The sequence below is a fragment of the Raphanus sativus genome, chromosome 4 (genome assembly GCF_000801105.2).
Source record: "Raphanus sativus cultivar WK10039 chromosome 4, ASM80110v3, whole genome shotgun sequence".
Classification (NCBI taxonomy): Eukaryota; Viridiplantae; Streptophyta; class Magnoliopsida; order Brassicales; family Brassicaceae; genus Raphanus; species Raphanus sativus.
The window spans coordinates 163,982-184,003 of record NC_079514.1 but is presented as its reverse complement, the minus strand read 5'-3'; the positions used below and the strand labels follow the sequence as shown (position 1 = coordinate 184,003).

General features: G+C 35.5%; 4 protein-coding genes and 1 pseudogene across 6 annotated transcripts; 1 reads left to right on the top strand and 4 right to left on the bottom strand.

The window, feature by feature from the left end:
- Positions 1–522: 522 nt before the first annotated feature.
- On the bottom strand, positions 523–2,893 carry LOC108830381 (L-ascorbate oxidase-like; annotated as a pseudogene).
- Positions 2,894–4,507: 1,614 nt separating this feature from the next.
- LOC108830383 (protein NEN4) lies at positions 4,508–6,008 on the top strand. The gene is made up of 5 exons (XM_018603987.2): positions 4,508–4,954; positions 5,229–5,275; positions 5,369–5,432; positions 5,556–5,681; positions 5,839–6,008. The coding sequence occupies exons 1-5, from the start codon at positions 4,517–4,519 to the stop codon at positions 5,863–5,865; spliced, it is 702 nt and encodes a 233-aa protein (XP_018459489.1). The 5' UTR covers positions 4,508–4,516; the 3' UTR covers positions 5,866–6,008.
- A 2,145-nt stretch (positions 6,009–8,153) lies between these two features.
- Positions 8,154–8,922, bottom strand: LOC108830384 (FCS-Like Zinc finger 7-like). The gene is made up of 2 exons (XM_018603988.2): positions 8,559–8,922; positions 8,154–8,445 (listed from the first exon to the last, which is right to left on the bottom strand). The coding sequence occupies exons 1-2, from the start codon at positions 8,852–8,854 to the stop codon at positions 8,346–8,348; spliced, it is 396 nt and encodes a 131-aa protein (XP_018459490.1). The 5' UTR covers positions 8,855–8,922; the 3' UTR covers positions 8,154–8,345.
- Positions 8,923–10,648: 1,726 nt separating this feature from the next.
- LOC108817615 (uncharacterized) lies at positions 10,649–11,902 on the bottom strand. Of its 3 annotated transcripts, none has more exons than XM_057009004.1 (3): positions 11,815–11,902; positions 11,271–11,488; positions 10,649–11,128 (listed from the first exon to the last, which is right to left on the bottom strand). In XM_057009004.1, exons 1-3 carry the CDS (start codon positions 11,852–11,854, stop codon positions 11,099–11,101), a joined length of 288 nt encoding a protein of 95 aa, XP_056864984.1. In that variant the 5' UTR covers positions 11,855–11,902; the 3' UTR covers positions 10,649–11,098. The 3 variants fall into 3 exon arrangements, 2 of the variants coding, with proteins under 2 accessions (XP_056864984.1, XP_056864983.1); XM_057009003.1 differs by having other exon boundaries at positions 10,650–11,166; XR_008945147.1 differs by having other exon boundaries at positions 10,653–11,166; positions 11,271–11,493.
- Positions 11,903–13,091: 1,189 nt separating this feature from the next.
- Positions 13,092–14,837, bottom strand: LOC108830376 (uncharacterized). Its single transcript, XM_018603982.2, has 7 exons — positions 14,515–14,837; positions 14,206–14,433; positions 13,948–14,090; positions 13,798–13,869; positions 13,624–13,719; positions 13,438–13,523; positions 13,092–13,340 (listed from the first exon to the last, which is right to left on the bottom strand). Exons 1-7 carry the CDS (start codon positions 14,765–14,767, stop codon positions 13,307–13,309), a joined length of 912 nt encoding a protein of 303 aa, XP_018459484.1. The 5' UTR covers positions 14,768–14,837; the 3' UTR covers positions 13,092–13,306.
- Between the last annotated feature and the right edge of the window lie 5,185 nt (positions 14,838–20,022).

Genomic DNA, 20,022 nt, shown 5'->3' with positions numbered 1-20,022 from the left:
TTTTTTTGTCAACTTTTAGTTTTATTAAAACCAAGCCCAAAGGACAATTTACAAACAGACTCAACTATAAAATTGGTCTACTTTCTCTCTTTCCCTAAGTTGTTTTGTTTTCTTTTTTTTCACTAAATTTTTTTTTTTCACTTTAAATTTCCGTTTTATTCAAAAGAAAAATACAACCAGAACAAAATTCAAAGACAGAAAACGCAACAAATTAAACAAAAGAGCTAAATCTGCCTATCGAAATGAAGACGCCAAGTAGAGAGGAAGGTGACTGTAGAGGAGAGATTCCTTTGTTCTCTAGAGAGAATATCCATCTGGCTCTAAGTTGGCGTTGAACCTCCTGGATAAGAAAAGCTGCCGGTCTGGATACCTGTGAATGAATTCTCGAGTTTTTTTTCACTAAATTACTTTCTTATTCCTCTTTTCTACTCATTTCAGACTTTTATATCTCTGTTTGGCTTGATTTAAACACTCTTTGCTGTTACAGGAAGCTCTAGACATTGTTCACGTTTGTAAAGAAGATCAAGAAAGCATTTCCGTAAATTCCATCTATTTGGTCTTACAAAAATTACCAAAAGATTTAATAAAACATATTATCAGCGTCTAGTCTGACCACAACCCATGATAGAAGAAGGCAAATTAGCAGCCCTATGGATCCCAGACTCGAACACAATCCTCATTCCCATGAAAAAATGCGACTTGATGTGGCAATGAAACGCCCACACGCCAGGATTAGCCACTCTAAAACGCAGCGCAGTCCATCCATACGGTTGTACCGCAACCGTGTTTTTCATAATCGGGTCCAACAGATTATACCTTTTCGGATCCTCCGACTCATAAAACTTCCCTTCACCATACCCGAGCACCCAAAAATCATTAGCGTATTAGCGTTCTGTAAAATAACGTCCACGGTGGAGTTGAACTTTAAGTTGCGTTAGCGTTTGAGGGAACCGCAAGTATGTCGTAGTTTTTAGAGTCGTAACTCTCTGGCGGCGTGAAACGCCAGTCAAATGTGTGTGTGAGATTATGCTTTAACGCGATTAATTAAATATGGCGTTGTAGGGTGTTGGTAGGAAACGTTGTTGACCGACCACCGCATGTATCCGTTAACTTTGTTCTGTGTATTCAACAGCACAATCACTTTGTCGGAATTCTCCGGCGGCGCGTGTGCGAATCCTTTACGCGCCTTGATTGCTAGACTCTGAGTGAGACGGCGGCGCGTGTCGTTCCATTCCGGCCGAAAGCTGGTGGATACCGGCGTCGGAGGACGCTGACGTGGGTGTTTAGGGTGGTAGTTGAGTACAGCGGTTGCTGGGGGAGTTTTCTCTGGACGGCTAACGATGTTCGTGGTGATCCAATAGTTTCGGCTAGGGTTTTGATCTGCCTTGAGAAGCACGGAATAAGTTTCTCCTGAGTATATGAAGAGATTCCTCACAGTGAATGGTTCAACGTAGTGTCCATCGGCTTCAACGACAGTTAAGTTATGTCCCTATCGTTTTATTTCACTCATTAGAGAAAGGAAGGCAGAAACAGAGTGGGAAAGAAGATGGTTACTTGCATCTCAAGCTAGCTTACCTCAATTTGGAAACTGAGAGCAGAGAGAGCCGTCAAGCTACCAATTCGAAGCCGGTACGTCTTTCCGGGGATAACCGTGAGGACGAAACGCGAACAATCAGCGTTTGAAGCGTTACAGACTTCAGCTTCCGAGCGCTGAGGAGTCATTAAGTTGTTTGTGCAGTTGAATCTTCCTCTTCCTTGTATCATAAGCGACTGATATTATAACATCCAAAAAAAACAATTAGGTCAATAAAAAATTAAGAATCTGACTTATATGGAAATCCATTCACCTGTGGCTCACCAACCCATTTAAAGGGTATGGATGCTAAACCGGTCGCTTTCTCGGACATGCTTTTGTGGTACCAATCGGTTAACAAAAGGCTCCGGTCATCATCGTATTACGGTTCAGGTTCTGTACTTGGAGGAGAAACTCGAATCATTCCTATTAATCCAGATTCTCTCTCTGCATCCCATAGTGTGAATGGTACATGTATGTCCCAGGTTACAGAGGAAATTAAAATAAATATAAATAACAGAATAATAAATATAATTGCATAAAGAAAGATTGGAAACTATTTTTGAGAGTTTATGAACTTTGTACTCTATCAACGACGAACTGGTATGTGAATATCTCTCCAGGAAGAATTGGACATTGAGTAACACCTTCTACTCCATCAAACCATGGTGTCCCAATCTGAAACCCAAATTATTTATCACAAGCATTCATCGAGTGTTGTGATATGTTTGTTGAAAAAATGAAAAAAAAACATACTAAAACCGTATAAAAATTTGACTAGGATTTGTGTACGTACCTGTCTGATGCCATGCCAATGGACAGCGACATTTTCAGTCATGAAGCTATTCTTGAGCTCGACGATGATGGTGTCACCTTGTTGAGCTTTGATGGTGGGACCTGGAAACTGGCCATTTATTGTGATGACTAGCTTCTCAAAACAGTCTGGTGACTTAAGCTCATACTTCACTTCCCACTTGAATCGCCGGATCTTTCCCTCAATAAGGACGGAAGAAGAGAACAGGGTGATGAAACAGATGACCATAAGAGTGAAGACATGACTTGTGTCAGAAAATCCACTGGATCTCATGATTTACTTGGTTGTGTCTCCGAGAATCTGTATTAAAGAAGATAAGAAACAGTTGTTTTCAGTGGAGCATTTTCCAGCGAACACTTGATTTTAAAAATATATAACAAAGATCGAGATTCTTGTTGCGGTATAATAAAATGCATGCATATATACAGATTACATAATGATAAGTCATGTGAAATCGAAGACACTTGTCCGCGTTGTTTGTGTAAGAAAATTCTACAAAAATTGGATCATATTTTGAAAGTCTCCACTGATTTTTCTTTGTTTTTTTGACAAATATTTTCAATATTGACTTTAAAACATTCATTTTGATTTTTCTTTTTACATATTTTAGAACCAGCGTAAATTTTAGGTTATGTAATAAATGAAAACCAATTTGACCCCAAGATAAAATGAATTATTAATTCCTAGTTAGGCAGGTTGGTCCCCTTGCATGCCATGTGATTAAAGATAAACCAGTTGCCTTTTTAGAGAAACATTCGAGGGAAAACGCGTAATACTATTCTATGATTTGGTGATAATTTCTAATAATACATCGACTTTTCTATACAAAATAAATAGAATATAATATTATATGTACCTCATCAATTTCGTATGTCATAAAAGTCGAGTATGTTTGATGCTTTTACACGACTTTCCACTTTTTCTTTAGCAATCACATAATAGTCATATTACGGAATCCTAATACCGAGTTTCAATAAACTGAAACATCTAACTAAGTTGTAACAATTTTATGATATATCAATCCTCCATCAATGTCAACTACGATCCAATTAATCTCCAATCACGATTAATTGTTAAGAATGTGATATTCATCCCACTAAAACATATTTCCCCCCTTTTGTTTAATATTAAAAACCTCTGACTGTGTGAGTTTAAAGTTAAAGACTATTAGTACAAAGTGCATCCTTGGTGTGGATAGAATCACTAAAGCAATAACGTCACATGATTTGTGAAATTTGCTAAGTTTACATAATTTCAATACAATGAATAATTATTAACAGTAAAATAAAAGAAAAATTGAATGGGTTTTCGGTCCAATACAAGAAAATAGTTTTGACCAAGCACAAGCACTGACTGATTTTCTTTTTGAAAATATCTAACATGGATTTAGATCCCCACAAGCATTGACTGATTACTTGCTTAATTTCTGGTTACTGTTTTAATAATAAGTGAAATCAATGATGTACCATGGGATTAGTATCAATTGTCAACTATCACCATTCAACTACTTGGTAAAATAAATAAGTACCTCATTTCATTGTACGATAAAAAAGGCCACGCCAACAAAGAAAAGAGTCGCTCGGATTACGTCTGAAGGAAAAATACGGTACACAAATATCCATGCTATTAAAAAAAAAAATCCATGCTACAAAGAGAGAAGAGTGATCCCATGTTAGACCCGAGATGTCTTTGTGTTATCCAAAAATCTAGTAAAGCCCATTACCATATCGTTTGGATGTTTCAATAGTTCAGATTACATTTCATTTAAAAAGATGACTACGTACATTCTCCTTCCTCAAAACTAAACAAAGTTGTTTCATATTCTGGTGAACTAAAAAGCTTGTGTGTTAAAAAAAAGTGAACTAAAAGCTCTCTGATCCTATTAGGTTTCCCTATTGTTTTCATTAACAACCCTATTTATTGGTTTGGAACTTTGGATAAAGAAAAAGCAAAGATTCTTACGTACCCCGGACAGCAAAATTTTCTCCATGAAGCTAAATAACCCGTTAAGTAACCTCCAACACGAACCTACAGTTAACTTATGTCACAAGTAATAAACCCCAAATCCACAATAAATATAAACACACTTCTGATCTCAAAATCGATAAGAAAAAAAAACAGAAATTGATATGGAGATCCAAACATTTCCCAACGAAATTGTATTCTTCGATTTAGAAACTAACGTACCAAACAAAACGGGACAACATTTTCACATTCTAGAGTTTGGTGCCATTATCGTTTGTCCACGAAAACTCGAGGAGCTAGAGAGCTTCACAACGCTTATACAACCCAAAGACCTGTCCATGGCCTCATTAAGATCGTCTAGGTCAGATGGGATCACGAGAGCTAAGGTCACAGACGCACCAAGTTTCGAAGATGTGGCTGAGAAGATCTATGGTTTGTTGAACGGTCGAATTTGGGCAGGTCATAACATTAGAAGATTCGATTGCGTTAGGATTAAAGAAGCTTTTGCTGAGATTGGTAAAGCTGCGCCGGAGCCCTCAGGGATCATTGATTCTTTGGGTTTATTAAGTGACAAGTTTGGCAAAAGAGCTGTCAACATGAAGGTACCAAGCATATCCTATGTCAATTTTTAAGAAGATTAATTAGAAATATAAGGCTTTTTTATAAGAATCATAGTATACTATGTATTTTTTATTTAGATAAAAGTGAATTTACATCTCAAAAATGTATTTAAACAAATACAAATCCTTCTGTTTATTACAATATATTTTGAAAATTTATCAACTATCAATGTAAGATTTTAAAATTTATGACACATCAATCTATTTAAAACAACAAACCGATCCATTATCAAGCTTGTTTGGTGTTCTGTTCTAGATGGCAAGTTTGGCTGCCTATTTTGGTCTTGGAGTGCAAAAACACAGGTACCTTAATCATATTCGTGTATGTGTCTTAATGTTACGTAGTTTGTAAGATAATCTGATTACATATATTGATATATATGTTGATAATTGCAGGAGTCTTGACGATGTTCGAATGAATTTAGAGGTCCTCAAGCACTGCTCAACAGTGCTTTTCTTGGTATGACGTCGTATCCTCAGAATTCTTCTCTTATCTTTTGCCTTAAATTCTGTTTATTCTTTTTTTCATTACCTATACGTATCAAATAACTTTATTTATATATGTATTTACATATCTATATAGGAATCTACACTTCCGAATCAATTAGAAGGAAAGTGGCAAAGTTCTTCAAAGATCATGACAAGAAGTCGAAGTCATCACCAAATGGTCCAAAAAGCAATGCCATACACGAAGGGTAGTCTCGGGAAGGTAACAGAATTTCTTCCTTTTCAAGTTATCAGACATTCATATTTTTTTTTTTTTTTTTTTTTTTTCGTCGACTTTTACAGACTCATCAGACATTCATATAATTACTAAGATTTTGCTATTGTTCACTTTAAAATGTTCTTGTTTTAAATCTATACAGATGACACAGAATGTGAAGAAATCTTAAGCAAAGCTCAAGGCACCCAATCTCGTCAAAGCTTGATTAAACATTCTCATTCTTTGCTTAGATGATTATTTGCAACCCTTAATGGTTGTTATTTTTTTCATAATTTGAAAATTGAATTTCATTGTATATATTGAACATTTGTGTTTATGTTCATTGGACATTGGCTATACTGCCAAAAATTCAATAAAAACAACTTGTATTCTTATTCACCTCACACGGTATTGCTAACTGCTAAGTGATTTTAACGCCATATGAATAGATCGTTGTAGAAGTACCCCATCAAATGTTACGTATTCAAGCATCAATCAAGCAAGTTTAATTGAACCCAAAAATGACAAAACTTGGAAACAGCTTGTCCGTTTTTTGTGTGAACACAATTGTGATGCACATTACATGTGAGGACTTTGTCTGTTTATTTGTTCATTGCTCATATCAGTGGAATGGACACAGTCGCTCGTGGACTGAAAAATGCAGCTAAGATCTTGGAGGTTAGTTCCTTCCCATCTCTTCTTGTTCCTCTTGAAATTACAATCTTCTGCATTGTTGTGAAAAGGGTAAGTCTTGGGTCTGTTCCTGGCTTCTATGGATGTTCAAGTATGGAACTTTTTTTCATTAATTTCAACAATGTTTTTACACAAAGTTTACGTTCTGTTTTTATAGATCTGCACAAGTTGGAGGTTTTGAATGAAGGTGATGATGAAGGTGATGATGAATCTGAGGGACACTATCTTTTCCAAGAAACAGCACTCCCATTTCCTCACACATCCTCTCTGCACCTCCTCCACTGCCGCAAAACACTTGACTCCACACAAACACATCATCTAGAAGAAGCTCTGGTGCATTCTCTCTTACATAAGAGATCATCTTTTCCGTCACGTCCACGGCCGAGGATCCCAGCTGCTTCGTGAACTTGAAATCACTCAAAGGTTGAACTAAAAAAGTTATATATTGTTTAAGAACCTTTAATTAAGATACTTGCAATGGATCACATAAATGTTTGGGTTTCTTATTCTTGTCTCTTAACTCATTTTTACTAATTAAAAGTATAAAAAAAAAAGAACCCCTAAATGAGGTTATGGGATAATGATGCTCTTAGCTGCTCAAGCAATCTTGGGTCTTGTTCTCTCCGGAACTCAGCAACAGGGTTCAGTTGAAATCCGAGGAAGAGGTTCATTGGTTCACAAAAGAAGTTATTATATGGATGCTTTCGATCCGATGAAATTTGTCAGTTTAAGTTCTATATTGTTATTTTATTGTAGTCAAGGAAATCCAATCTGGTTGGAGGATTTAAAACGTATTGGCATTTTCATAATAATTTTATTGTAAATATACTCATGTGCAAGTGCAGACCAATTCATCAATACTATTAAACCATGTTTAAATATTTTCCATTGCATCATGGCATTATCAATGACCTTTAATGAATTCTTTTACTCAAATAATTTAAATTTATTATATGTTGGAGGACTAATTTAATAGAAGATACCCTAATACCAAATGAATCACTTATTCCATTTAATCATATAATTGCTGATAGTTGATTAATCAGGAATTTGAAATGACGACAAATTGTGATGACTCCCGAAACTCCAACAATTAGGCCTCGAGGTTTGGAGTTCAGAAGACGAGTGAAGAAAAATACAAAATTATATATTTAAACTATAGACCAATTATAAACCTAATCCTATCTATAAGCTATGACAACGATCCATTTCCATGAAATCATTAGTATTATTTAACATCCTTTAGTCTTCAATTATTGAGGAACGAGCTATTAACTACTCTTCCATCCTATTTAAATGTCGTATAAAAACATTTATCTGTTTAAAAGTAAACATCGTTTAAAAGATTGCGAAACTGTTTTTCTAAAACCACAACAGTATACTCCATCCAGGGCTATATATAAAAAGTATATGATCATCTCGCAAGCTTTGATTGGGTGTGACGTGCATTCGCATTACTTTACGCTATACCTCATTACTAATTATCAGACGCTTTCATCGTCACGAGACTGTGACCTCCATTTCCATTACATTGTTTTAACCTTTTTACCTAAATTTCTACCAATGATTTCATGACAAAACTATATTTTATAAGAAAGCTATAATGTCCAATAAGAATTATTCAAACTGTTACGATTTGTGTAACGTACTAACCATGAAATACGGCAAAAGACGTGACGTTTCATTTTTAAAATTTGCATTATTATCTTTATTACCACGAGTTGCCTGCATATGGTTTTGAAATTTATTTGATCATACACTAAAACGAGGTTCGTGGTGCGCTTACTTCAACTTTCACTAGCTCTTTCAAAATACATAAAGTAAAAAATGCATAACACCAAACCAAATAATATGAAGGACACGAAACATGTTTTCATTCCAATTTTTTAGAATGAACATTTTACATAACGGTGCTAATTAATAATTAAGGGCGGCAATCTCAAGTTACACACAAACTTAAGACTTTAAGGGTAAGAACTAATTTGATGGTGATAGTACGACGCTGTTCCTGGCTTTGCCTTCGTCGTGCTCCATTTGTTGTTCTCTGCATTCCACGCTACAAAACGCTGCATCTCCTCTGCAGTTATGTATACATATGTATATGGTTAAGACTTAAGAGGTATAAAAATACATATATAATTGTAAGATGAAGAAAATAATTAAGAAAGAGTAAGTAATATATAAACGTACTTGTACATGTAAATATCACGACCGGGAGCTAAACGGCGTTTGCAAAATCCACAGCTTCCAAGAAAAGACGACGACGGCAAAGATGATTTCCGACCATCTTTTCTCTCGTTTCTTCTGTGATTTCTCGGAGAAAACATTGCCAACAACCGGTGGTCGTAGTTATCTCCGCCGTCTACCACTGCCATAGCCACGTCAGAATCTTGACCGGCGGTGTGAGTATCATCAACCTCGATGGTGATTTTCGTTATGCTTGGTGTTCTCTGCATGCGTGGCCGTCGTCGATTCCCAAGCAACATACTATTGTTTTCTAAATATTCGTCTTACGAAGAAAGAAAAGGAAAACTTTTTGCTAATGTAATTTAGATTGTTGCTAGCTAGAAGGGGGAGTTGTGTGTTACCATGCCACTCGATTTAAATACACACGAAATCATACACTGTATGATTATTATAATTCATGCCTACGTATTTGATCGTAATATTAAAATTTATATGATATGATACGGTTGAAGATCGATCCAATTATTTCTTTATTGGTAGGTCAATAATTTCATATATTTGGTCTGTGGACACCAAAATCGATACCTAGTGAACTTATTTTCAACAAAAAGAAACTATTTTTTTTTAACGCTGATTTATTATGATATTACAATTATTAAGAACATTACATAGACGATTCGACAACCGACAATACTACCTGTCTTATGAAGATCTACGCTTAACTGCATCATCTGAGCTGTCCTATGAAAATCCACGTCTGACCAGATTTACTTGCACCATGTTGAAGATCTCTTGTAATCCTTCCTTCCATAATCGCATTGTTGCCTGTAATCATGTCTTCCATAATCTGTATAGTTACCTAATAAATTGCGTTCTTTCTGGGACTTGAAACCTGGAATTGAGAAAATCTTGCAATAAAAGAAACTATTTAGCCTCAGTTTTTTTTCCTACGTATATACTCCCCTATGTTTCTTAACTACGGTCTTATAAATTACTAGGTCTTTTTCCGCGCGGATAATGTGTAATAATTTATTTTATTTTATGTTTATGTAGGGATTGTCTCTAAACTATTTTTCACAGAATTTTAATTTAGTTTACAGAATATTTAGTGTAGTTTAAACTATTGTATTATTTATAGTTGAATCTATACATATATATAATGTGGCTATATAAGTTAAAAGTAAATTATAGAACAATTTTAATATGTTTTTATTTGAAAATTAGTTGTTTCTAATTTCAATTTGTACATTCAGAATAGTTAAAATAAATATTAACTGAACTGATTTATGATTAAATATGTTTATTTTTTCACAAACATTATTTTCCCTGATTTTGTATTCTTTCCAACATATGAGATGCTATAATTAAATTGAATATAGTATCAATAATATCAAAATTTAAATATTATAATTTTGATTTTTACACCATAACAAAATATTAACTGCATTTATTTATGATTAATGTGTTCTTTTATTTTCACAAACATTATTAATTTTCTCCAATTTTGTATCTTTTCAATTTTTTCCTGTATATAGATACTATTATTAAAATAGAATATAATTTTAATAATGATAGAAGTAAATATTTTAATTGTGATTTTTTAATATTTTTTTACCAACGGAGTATTGTTATAAATCTGCTGTAAATTTTTTTCTTTGTAATTTGCTGTAATTTTTTATTTGTTTTGTTCAGTTTTGTATTTAATATGGTTTGCTCGAATGTAATTCATATCTACATAGTTTTCATTGTTTTCACTCATTTGTTGTAAAATATGAGTTTTTGAATAAATAAATATGTCCAACATGTTTTAAAAATAGTGTTATGTAGGAAACGAAAAAATGGATTGGCATAATTTTGATAAGTTAGCCTTCAGATATCTTCTGTAAATTTGACCAAACTGTAGCCTTTGATAAGGTAGGTGTCATTCAAGACGTTTCCTGATTTCTTACAAATAAGCTTGAATTTGACTTTTTGCTCTTTGGCAAATTCGGAAAATTAGTTTAGTACATGTAACTAACCATATATTTGGTTGACAATATAAAACAATTTGGTATAAAGAACCCGAGATGATGTTAATCGATGTCACTTACCAGTTTTTCGTAGCAGCCCTTATAAAACCTTAAACATTGCAGATCAAAGCCTTCACACAAATTGAATACATTCATTGTAGAAAATCATTTGTTTCTAATATTCTGCTCCGGACATTTAACTCATTTAATAAACCTAACCATAAATTATTTTAATCGTTTTACAGCAGAATCGTGGACCCTAAAGTCATGTTTCTCTTCCAACTCTTCAAGCCAACGCAAAGTGTCTTGATGAACAAAGTCGGTAGCCTTTTCAACCTTAAAGGCAGATATGTGGGGGATTGTGCAGTCTTCCTTAGCTAAGACAAAGTCGGGAGTGGCATCAACGTCCTGAGCCAGCGTGTGTTGCCTGACCTTTTCGATATAAGCCAAAATAGGGAGGCATCTCATTGCAATGGTATACATACAACCAACAGCATTCTCTTTCAGGTACTTGCACCGGTCCAGGGTGCACAATCATCCTTTTCCATAAGCATACGTGAATACCTGGCGATTTTCATGAGCAATTGACGTGCATACTTGAGCTGCAGTAGAGCAAGGTCCAAGTCATCGAAGTAGTGCTCGAAAAAGTCTATGCACACAGGTTCATTGATGATCTCAAACTATTGGATAACCGTAGAGAGCTTACCTGAATGCATGACCGTGCGAGCCTAAGCTTGATCAGGTAGAAAAAACGGACATCACAGAAACTGGTATTCCTGATGACAATGGCTGGTTTCTGATGTTCCTTGAGATTGAGGATGGCATTAGCAAAACAATTTTCATCTGGAACCACGCTCATCTTCTTGAATCTATTCTTCACCTCGACCATTGAATCTTTATCCATTGAAGGTGCTTTATTCATGTCTGCACTGCTAAATAAAAATAAAATTCTGTTACTTTTGCGAAGCAAGCAATCAATCAATTCATGTCAACATATTTATATGCACCGAAATTTCAATACACATCAGTGCAATCGAGATAGGGAGAGGGATATATAAACTTATGCATTGAAGTTTTTCAAATACATAATCAGATTGCACAGCTTCATATCCAGTAGTATTTTGGTCATCAACAAACATATCATAAGATTTTGTATTTTCTTAAGCCAGTCACTGCATATTCATCTATGACAGAACACCGTTTTCATTTAGCAAAGCTTTTGATATAACAAAATTAATATGAGACTTAACTGTAGTCACCATTCTGGATACGCTTTGTCTCAAATGTCATCTTCTCCTAGCGAGTTCCCTTTCAGTCTCCTTAAAGCTTGAAGGACCTGTAACAATGAACCCGAGTCAGCTTAAGCCTGTGATGTATGCATAAACAAATGCTAATCTGAAACAAGGCAAGATTATTCACGTGCTAATCATACAACTATTATAAGAGAATTTTACCATGCCAAGCCTCTGTTGCTCTCCAAGAGATAATATGTCTTCCCAGTTGGTTGTAGCATCCCAACCACTTCCATCTCTTTCCAAAAGATACACTAACCGAACATTCTCTAGGATGGTTTTCAGATGAGCGTCCAGAACGCTTCCAGCTTCAGTTGAGCTTTCTCCTGTTACTCACGAACAAATATACTAGTATGAGAGATAGAGAAGATCATCAAATAAATTCTACTTCAGTTCTTCAATTTGTGTGTGGAGAGGATTGATTTCAGAATTAAAGCCACCTTTGGTAGAAAATGAATTTTTTACTTACCATTGGTGTACAACTTTGCTGCCCTTTTCTCTGCTTCGTCTTTAGATAGAGGGTATATAATCTGATCTCTCAGCGTCCCTAAGCATGTATATGGTCGCTGCGGCACAAAAAATATGCCATTCCCTGACCCAAGTTCTTTGATATCCAATGATGGTTTGGCAAGTCTTCCACATACAGTTGGCCATATATCTCTAAGCACTCTAAATACTGAAGTCTTTCCACTACCATTTGGTCCTGAAAATATTATGACTTCAAAATGTGAGCGTAATATATGCAACTGGGTTTTAAAATTAAACCGGGTTACCGGTTTTACCGGGTTTCAGCCGGTTTTCCTGGTTTTTATTAAATCCAGGATTTAAACCGAAACGAACTCGGCTTCTTCAGCGAATCACGGTCAGACCGGTTCGACCAGCCGATCCGATCCGGTTTTCAAAACACTGATAAAAGACAAGTTAATAGAATATTTGTTTTATCCCAAATATTTTTAAAATATCTGAATTATCTAAAAAACTCAATTGTCCAAATGATTATATATGAAATATATTAATTTATCTGAATTATCCGATATTTAATCCAAAGTAACCAAAAATAGTTTTTATTTGAATTCTTCAAAAAATATCGGAACTAAACCAAGACTAAATTGGAGCAAGTATTTTATTGGATATTATTGACTGCAACGAGACTCGTTTCACCACTAACAAATACTAAAATACACATTATCAAGGCTTTTCAGTTTTGAACTATTTATCTGTATCTCTTTTCACAATGTAAAACATAATATCTAATTATCATAATTTTTTGCATCACTAAAGATTAATGCAAAAGATTACACAACACTTATATAAAAAAAAATATATTCAAATATATTCTGCAATTTGAAATGTTTTTAGTTGTTTTTAGAATTGTTCACTCAAGGGCGGGTTTAACCCTAGTAAACCATATGAAAACTGCAACACCCTCCTCGCCGCTTCTTCGCCAAGCTTATTCTTCTTCAGATTCATATAAGTCTTCAAACCTTTAGAATAAAACCAAAGTTAGGATAATTTTTTTTTAAAAAAGCAAAGCTATGTAAATTAGTTGGAACTCAAAAAGGAAAAGAAATTTAAACTTGCCAGCAGGTCACAAGGTAGCCGGGATTGACGCCGTACTTTTCCCTTAAATGGGTAAGCAATTTTCGAGCCGCCAGAATGTCCAACTCCTGCAGTGGAAGGAAGGAAGTCAGTGTTAGAGGAGAGGATGTAAATTAAAAAAAATATATATATCAACTTTGAGATGAGATATATAGGATTAAGACATGCCTTATTCTGATTAATCAGATCAACAGGGTCGGGGTGGTCCCCGTACTTGAACAATAAACGGGTAAAGAAATCTTCAGCCGCCCTAAAGTCCCACTCCTGCAGTGGAAGTCAGTCGGTGTTAGCTAGAGATTACAAATATCAATTTTGAGATGAGACACAAAGATTAAAACATGCCTCTGATCGACCAAGGTGCAAGTTAGCAAGGTTCAGCCAGTCCACACTATCATCACAAGAGTGGTTCCACTCCTACTTGACAAACAAACATATAAGACAATGGCAAAATGTTTTATATTGAGAAAAAACAGCAGAGAGAGAGAGGCTTACAGAATATGCATGTCCTTCAGTCTTGAGATGGGTGGGTAAATCTTCAAAGATTTGGGATTCAAAATAGCATAATGAGCAGAATACAATATTCCTTTCATAACAATCTTCCTTAAGATCAAGGCTTGTTATTGTCTTTTGTTCATCTGTGGAAAGTAATTCAGAAACAATTTAATTTTGGTGGTTATATAAACAATTTAATTTTGGTGGTTATATAAACAAAACGGAGAGAGAGAGAGAGAGAGGGGACGAACTTATTACCAGACACTAAGTCTTGCCAATACCACTGTTTAGAATAGGAACGTGGCAAGGGTTTGGCAATGCCGTCACATTGAGGATATGCAAGAAGAATTGTGTATCCCTCATCTTTAAGGTTCGAAAGTGTAGAAGCTAACCATCCCACTCCCAGTCGCTCATGACTGTCTATGATCATCATAGTAGCCGGAGGACGATTTCTTTGGGACCAAATTAAGAGTTGCGTTTGATATTCTGCCAAGGAAACCAAACCCTCAATCTAAAGAAAACCCTAATCCATAAAAAAAAAAAAATACACAAAAGAAGAAGACTAACCGGTGCCATGCATAAGAGAAATTTTTCCAGTAGAATAGAGCTTCCTCGTGACGTCTTGCTTTTGTATCAGGTTGTTGCCAAAGGCGGTGATGGAGATCTGATCATAGCGGCGGACGTGGCCTGCACTTTCCAACGCCTTTTGTATTGTCGTACCCATCACACGAGGATCAACACCATCCGGAATCGGGCACATGCTGATATTCCATATCACCCACGCTTTCTCCTTCCCTTTCCCTTGCTGTTGCCTCTCCATGTTCTCGTATTTGTTCAATGAGAGATAGGATTAGGTCTAAGGATATTTATAAGTTATAACTATATATATATATAACTGTTGATTGATTGATTGGTTTTTATGGGCCTATATATAAGCGTGTGGCCACCGACCGATATCAATTTTAAGCAAAAACTAGATTCTGAGGGTAATTGTTTTGTTTAAATTATTTTTAACAATTTAATTTTTATATTTGATTGGTTTTTGTAAATATATTATGTTTAATATTAATTTAATATATTTTTTTTGTTGATTATATTAAATATGTCGAATTGCATAACTACACACTTGTGCTATATACATTGCATAACTACACACTTGGACTACAAATCTGTATTTAGAAACATATATTGAGAAAAATAGTTTTAATATTATAATTATTAATAATAGTCAATAGTGGGTTTTCTATATTTGCGTATATATTAGAACCTCTCGAGCATATTTTGAGTTTATTTAAAAGTTTTGTCGTAGTTATAAACCTATACATATGTATATATCATGTATCAAAAACTTTAGATTATAATCCAAAAGCTTAATAGTCTGTGAACTGAAAAGTGCTAATAAAATACTGCAAAACATTAATAGAAACCTGTTAAAATGATTACTATGGCATTATATGGTTATAGTAACCTCGTTTCCTAAACAATTTATCTATTTTCTAAACAATAAATAAAAAGTTAAAACTAGAATCTTACGCTATTCTTGTTGACCAGATAATAAAATAATTTATCTAATCCTTTTTGTTGAGATAAAAAAAACAACAACCGGTTTCTCTGCAACAATCTCCGGCCGGCGCCGGCTTCGGCGTCGATTCGTACTCTTGTTATATTATTGTTTTTATGTATCTAAAGCTTTTAGTTCAAACAAATTCATTGTCGTCGCGTAGTTATCAAATCAAGCGACGTGATCTATCGTCACACCATCTCTCGTCTTCCTGTTTTTTTTTTTTTTTTTTGATTAACCTGGGGGTATCCCGGGCCTATAAAAGGGCCCAGACTAATCCCCAAAGAGAGGTGCAGCCCACAGATAGACCCTCTCTCCGGGTATGCAAATGGACCCGTCGCGTAATGTCTTCGTCATGGGCAAACAGTTTTCTGTTTCTCCATTGGTTCGTTGGGCAGTTAAGAGATTTGAGACAGAGTTTTGACGAGTCCGTTTCCTCCCTAATAGGTGAGTCTATTATCTTCATTATTGTTGAGTGCAATCTCCCAACAAACAAAACATGGTGGTTTTGTATTGTCGGTGTACTTCCATGGCTTGTTAGTCATGGTGGTTTATTCCATCCAAAAAATTATTTGGAAAGATTACTAGTTCTATGGAACAAAAAAAAGAATCTTAAACCACCATGGCCATGGAGAAGATTGTGTACGTCATGTTATTTTGACAAATGGATGATGGTGGCTCCATTAATTCAAAGAGATGCATTTCATCTCTATTTGACAACAAGAGGGGATACAGCATGTTCATGTGAAGACGTGAAGTGGGAGACAATGGAGTTAAGTGCTTATCATCATTGTCAGTTTGAGGGATTATTTATGATATGGATAGAGACTACAACAAATCATGTTATCTCCTGGAGCAGGAGTGTATGGAATGGACAACGATGTAACGGATGGATCGTGCCTCCTGATCTATTAAGTGATAAAAGACGTTGGATCATAATAAATGGCAGCCGAGCCGAACACAAGATCATATAAGACCGAGAACAAAATAGATAAAGTTAGCGAATCAGTCTATCCTGCAAAAGAATTAGGAAGCATCGTGTTATTACTTTTCTATTATGTTTTACTTAAAAATGTATTTGTTGTATGTTTGGATTCATGTATTCTTTTTAATCTCTTTTGATAATATAAGATAAGATGTTATAAAAAAAAGTAACCTCGTTTCCAAAACATTCATATAAAAAGTATTTTAAAAGGCTTTCAGAAAAAAAATATGGTGCATGTATATATATTGTAAGACTGGTGCATGACGTTTTCTCACATGAATAGTCATTGGTAGGGGTGGGCAAAATATCCGTAAATTTTGATTCGATTCGTTATTCGTTTCGATTCGATCCGAAAAATCCGAATATCCGTAACTTAACGAATCGAAGCAAATACTAAAATCCAATATCCGTCAAAGACGAAGCAAATCACAAATACTAATATTTTTAGAAACGGATATCCGATCCGATCCGTTATATACATATATATGTATACATGTTTATAAAATTATATAATATATATACTTTTATATATTTATGTAAGTTTTATAATGTTTTTATTCACTAAATTAATTATTTAGTTATTAAAAATTTTGAAAGTATGTAATTGTTTCTTAAAAAATAATGAAATATTATTAACTTATTTCAGATTTTCTTATTTTTCTTTTATTTTTATTTATTTTTAATTTTTTAATTATTTTTTACGGATCGAATCGGATATCCGGCAAAAATTTGAATATTCGCGGATATCCGGTGTTCCGGATATCCGAAGAGTTACGGATCGGATCGAATCAAAAAATCGAATATTCGTAAGCTACGGATCGGATCACGGATATCCTTAAAACTCCGGATATCCGCTCCGTGCCCACCCCTAGTCATTGGTTAGTAATTTCCACTAAAGCCACGTAATGAAATAGTTTGATTTAATGGTATTAAATTATTAATATGGAGAAAAACGTGAAAACCGTCCTATCCAACGACAGTTTTTTGAAAAAATATATAACTACAGTTATAATATGAAAAAGTAAAACTACACTAATTAATTGGACATTATATTTATCAGTTGGTCATTTGTATTTTAATAAAATAGCTTTCTTTCTCTTCACTCTTTTTTTTTTAAATTGAGATATTATTTGTTTGCGAGTGAAAAAACCTCTTACTTCTGTTAAATTTTTTTTCTTTTATTTATTCAAAAAATTGAAATTTATTTACGGCAAATTTTGAACACATTTGTAGAAACCAAAGGATGAAAAGTAAATACCAACAAAAGAAAATATCACCAATCTCCATGCAAATGGAAAACACACTGTACATTTCTTTATGCCCTATCAATGTATAATTCACTTTCATCTTCTTTTTTCTTACATTGTTTCTTCAAAAGATAAAAAACAATCAATCCACCATGTGAGAGATTCTCCAATTCAATTCTAACTACACTGTCGAAAGCAGAGTAACACCATATAGAGGACTTTGTAGTAAATATATTACTTGCATTTGCATATGTCATTGTGGCTTTTTTTTTTCTTTAGCTTTGCTATTATCTATTCTATTAAAACTGAAGTACAAAAAAAAACAACTTTTGGTTTTCCTCAAAAATTACCAACTTTTTTTTTTAACATTATGAATTTCATTAAACCCAAACGGGTAAGGAGACAGAGTTAAGTTGGTTCCTCAACCAAATAAAAGAAAAGCAAACAAGACAAACCTGCTTCAGAAAAAATCCAATAGGAAAAAAGAAGCAGGTAGAAATAATAATGAAAACACCACTCGAGAGAGAATGATTTAGAATGAGAGAGCTCAACGCAACGATAAAAGACGTAGGGTAGAAACAGAAGCTTCTGCTGCAATCGCTTGTTGGAGCCATCGAGGACCAGCTCGAGCTACATAAGACTGGTGTCGCGATCCAGAGATGACACTATCTGCTATCTGTAGAGCTATGGAGTTCCTTGCAGGTACAACATAATCAAGACTCCAAGAGTTCATTTGTTGAAGCCGCGAGATGATATCAAGTGATACAGGAGAAGACCTGTTTTGAACACTTGCTCTAGCCAACAGGAAGGAAGACTCAAAGATAACATTATCCAGTTTCAAAGAGTAGGCGCTGTCAATAGCCCACAACAGAGCATGGAGCTCTGCCTCTTCTCTGCTTTGGATTGCAGAAAAAGAGCGCCTGCTGTGGATGGTGGCCTCACCTTTGCTGTTTCTTATGATCCAGGATGCACCACAATTAAGAGCTCCATCGATCCAGGAAGCTCCAATGTTACACTTTAACATTCCAGAGGAGGGAGCAGACCAGGAGGGAGCCGACGATGTGCTTACAGGGGAGCCCTAGAGTCATCAGATGCGGGGAAATTGACATCAAACCATAGCTTACTGTCTTCGTCAGCTTTGTCAGCAATAGCATCTGGATAGAGCCGGATTTTCTTAAAAATCAAAGAGTTCCTAGCTTTCCAAATATGCCACAACAACCAAGGGATGGAGCGCTTGAGAGAGAGAGGGAGCTCCTTCCGTCTGGTGCACGCAAGCAGATAGTGAATGTTCAAAAAGACAGAGTTGCTTGAGAAACCTGCTGGAGGAAGAGGAAGATGAGCGGCTCTCCATACTTCATGTGCTTGTGGACACAAGAAAAGCGTATGGCAAATAGTTTCCCTGTCTGTTCCATATAATTTGCAGGTAGCGTCTACCGGTATCCCTCTCGATCTCAGTTGGTCAGCAACTGCTAAAGCTCCAGAAAGAGCACGCCAGATGAAATGGCGGATTTTAGGTGATGTGTGCAATTTCCAGATGCTTCTCCAAAGCTTCTTTTCAACCGGAGGAAGACTACGAGTATGAGGAGAGCTTTGAGCCTGAGATGAGGCCAAGAGTTTGTAGCCGCTCCTTGACGTGTAGACGCCATCTTTAGTGAAGCCCCAGCCCCAAGTATCTGATTTGTGGCGATCTATTCTCATGGAGAGAATACGATTTGCATCATCTTCCACAAAGGATCTTCTTACTGTCTGAGCATCCCACATGTTAGTGTTTGGGATGAGTAAATCGGAGACATTACATGAGAGGGCAATGTCTGCTTCAGGATGGTACATAGGAGGTCTCGGCAGTGGATCAATGATCCAGTTATCTGACCAGACTTTTGTTGCCATTCCATCTCCAATCTTCATGACCATTCCTTTAGCTAGAAGCTCTCTGCCATGAATAATACTTCTCCAAGCAAAAGAGGGTCTTGTGCCTAAACCACAGTTCATGAAATCACCATTTTTCCAGTATTTGCTCTTCAGAACTCTTGCAACCAGAGAGGAGGGGTTGTTGAGTATGCGCCAAGCTTGCTTCGCCAACAATGACTGGTTAAAAGTACTGATGTCATGAAACCCAAGCCCACCTTCCTCTTTGTGCTTGCATAATTTTTGCCAAGCTACCCAAGAGATTTTCTTTTTATTAGAGCCACTGCTCCACCAGTACTCAGTCATGGCGCTTGTGAGTCTGTCGCAGAGGTCTTTAGGGAGCTTGAAAACAGACATGGCATACACCGGGAGCGCTA

What these genes read in the sequence shown, in the direction of transcription:
- LOC108830383 (XM_018603987.2), top strand. Translation starts at nt 4,517, where the DNA reads ATGGAGATCCAAACATTTCCCAACGAAATTGTATTCTTCGATTTAGAA. An exon ending in CTTGGAGTGCAAAAACACAG is followed by an intron (nt 5,276 to 5,368) that starts GTACCTTAATCA and finishes TGATAATTGCAG; the next exon opens with GAGTCTTGACGATGTTCGAA. An exon ending in GCTCAACAGTGCTTTTCTTG is followed by an intron (nt 5,433 to 5,555) that starts GTATGACGTCGT and finishes ATATCTATATAG; the next exon opens with GAATCTACACTTCCGAATCA.
- LOC108830384 (XM_018603988.2), bottom strand. Translation starts at nt 8,854, where the DNA reads ATGTTGCTTGGGAATCGACGACGGCCACGCATGCAGAGAACACCAAGC. An exon ending in CGTGATATTTACATGTACAA is followed by an intron (nt 8,446 to 8,558) that starts GTACGTTTATAT and finishes ACATAACTGCAG; the next exon opens with AGGAGATGCAGCGTTTTGTA.
- LOC108817615 (XM_057009003.1), bottom strand. Translation starts at nt 11,854, where the DNA reads ATGACATTTGAGACAAAGCGTATCCAGAATGGTGACTACA. An exon ending in TATCCAGAATGGTGACTACA is followed by an intron (nt 11,489 to 11,814) that starts GTTAAGTCTCAT and finishes TTAGCAGTGCAG; the next exon opens with ACATGAATAAAGCACCTTCA. An exon ending in TCGCACGGTCATGCATTCAG is followed by an intron (nt 11,167 to 11,270) that starts GTAAGCTCTCTA and finishes GCTCTACTGCAG; the next exon opens with CTCAAGTATGCACGTCAATT.
- LOC108830376 (XM_018603982.2), bottom strand. Translation starts at nt 14,767, where the DNA reads ATGGAGAGGCAACAGCAAGGGAAAGGGAAGGAGAAAGCGTGGGTGATA. An exon ending in CTGAAGGACATGCATATTCT is followed by an intron (nt 13,870 to 13,947) that starts GTAAGCCTCTCT and finishes TTTGTCAAGTAG; the next exon opens with GAGTGGAACCACTCTTGTGA. An exon ending in GGCTACCTTGTGACCTGCTG is followed by an intron (nt 13,341 to 13,437) that starts GCAAGTTTAAAT and finishes TTTATTCTAAAG; the next exon opens with GTTTGAAGACTTATATGAAT.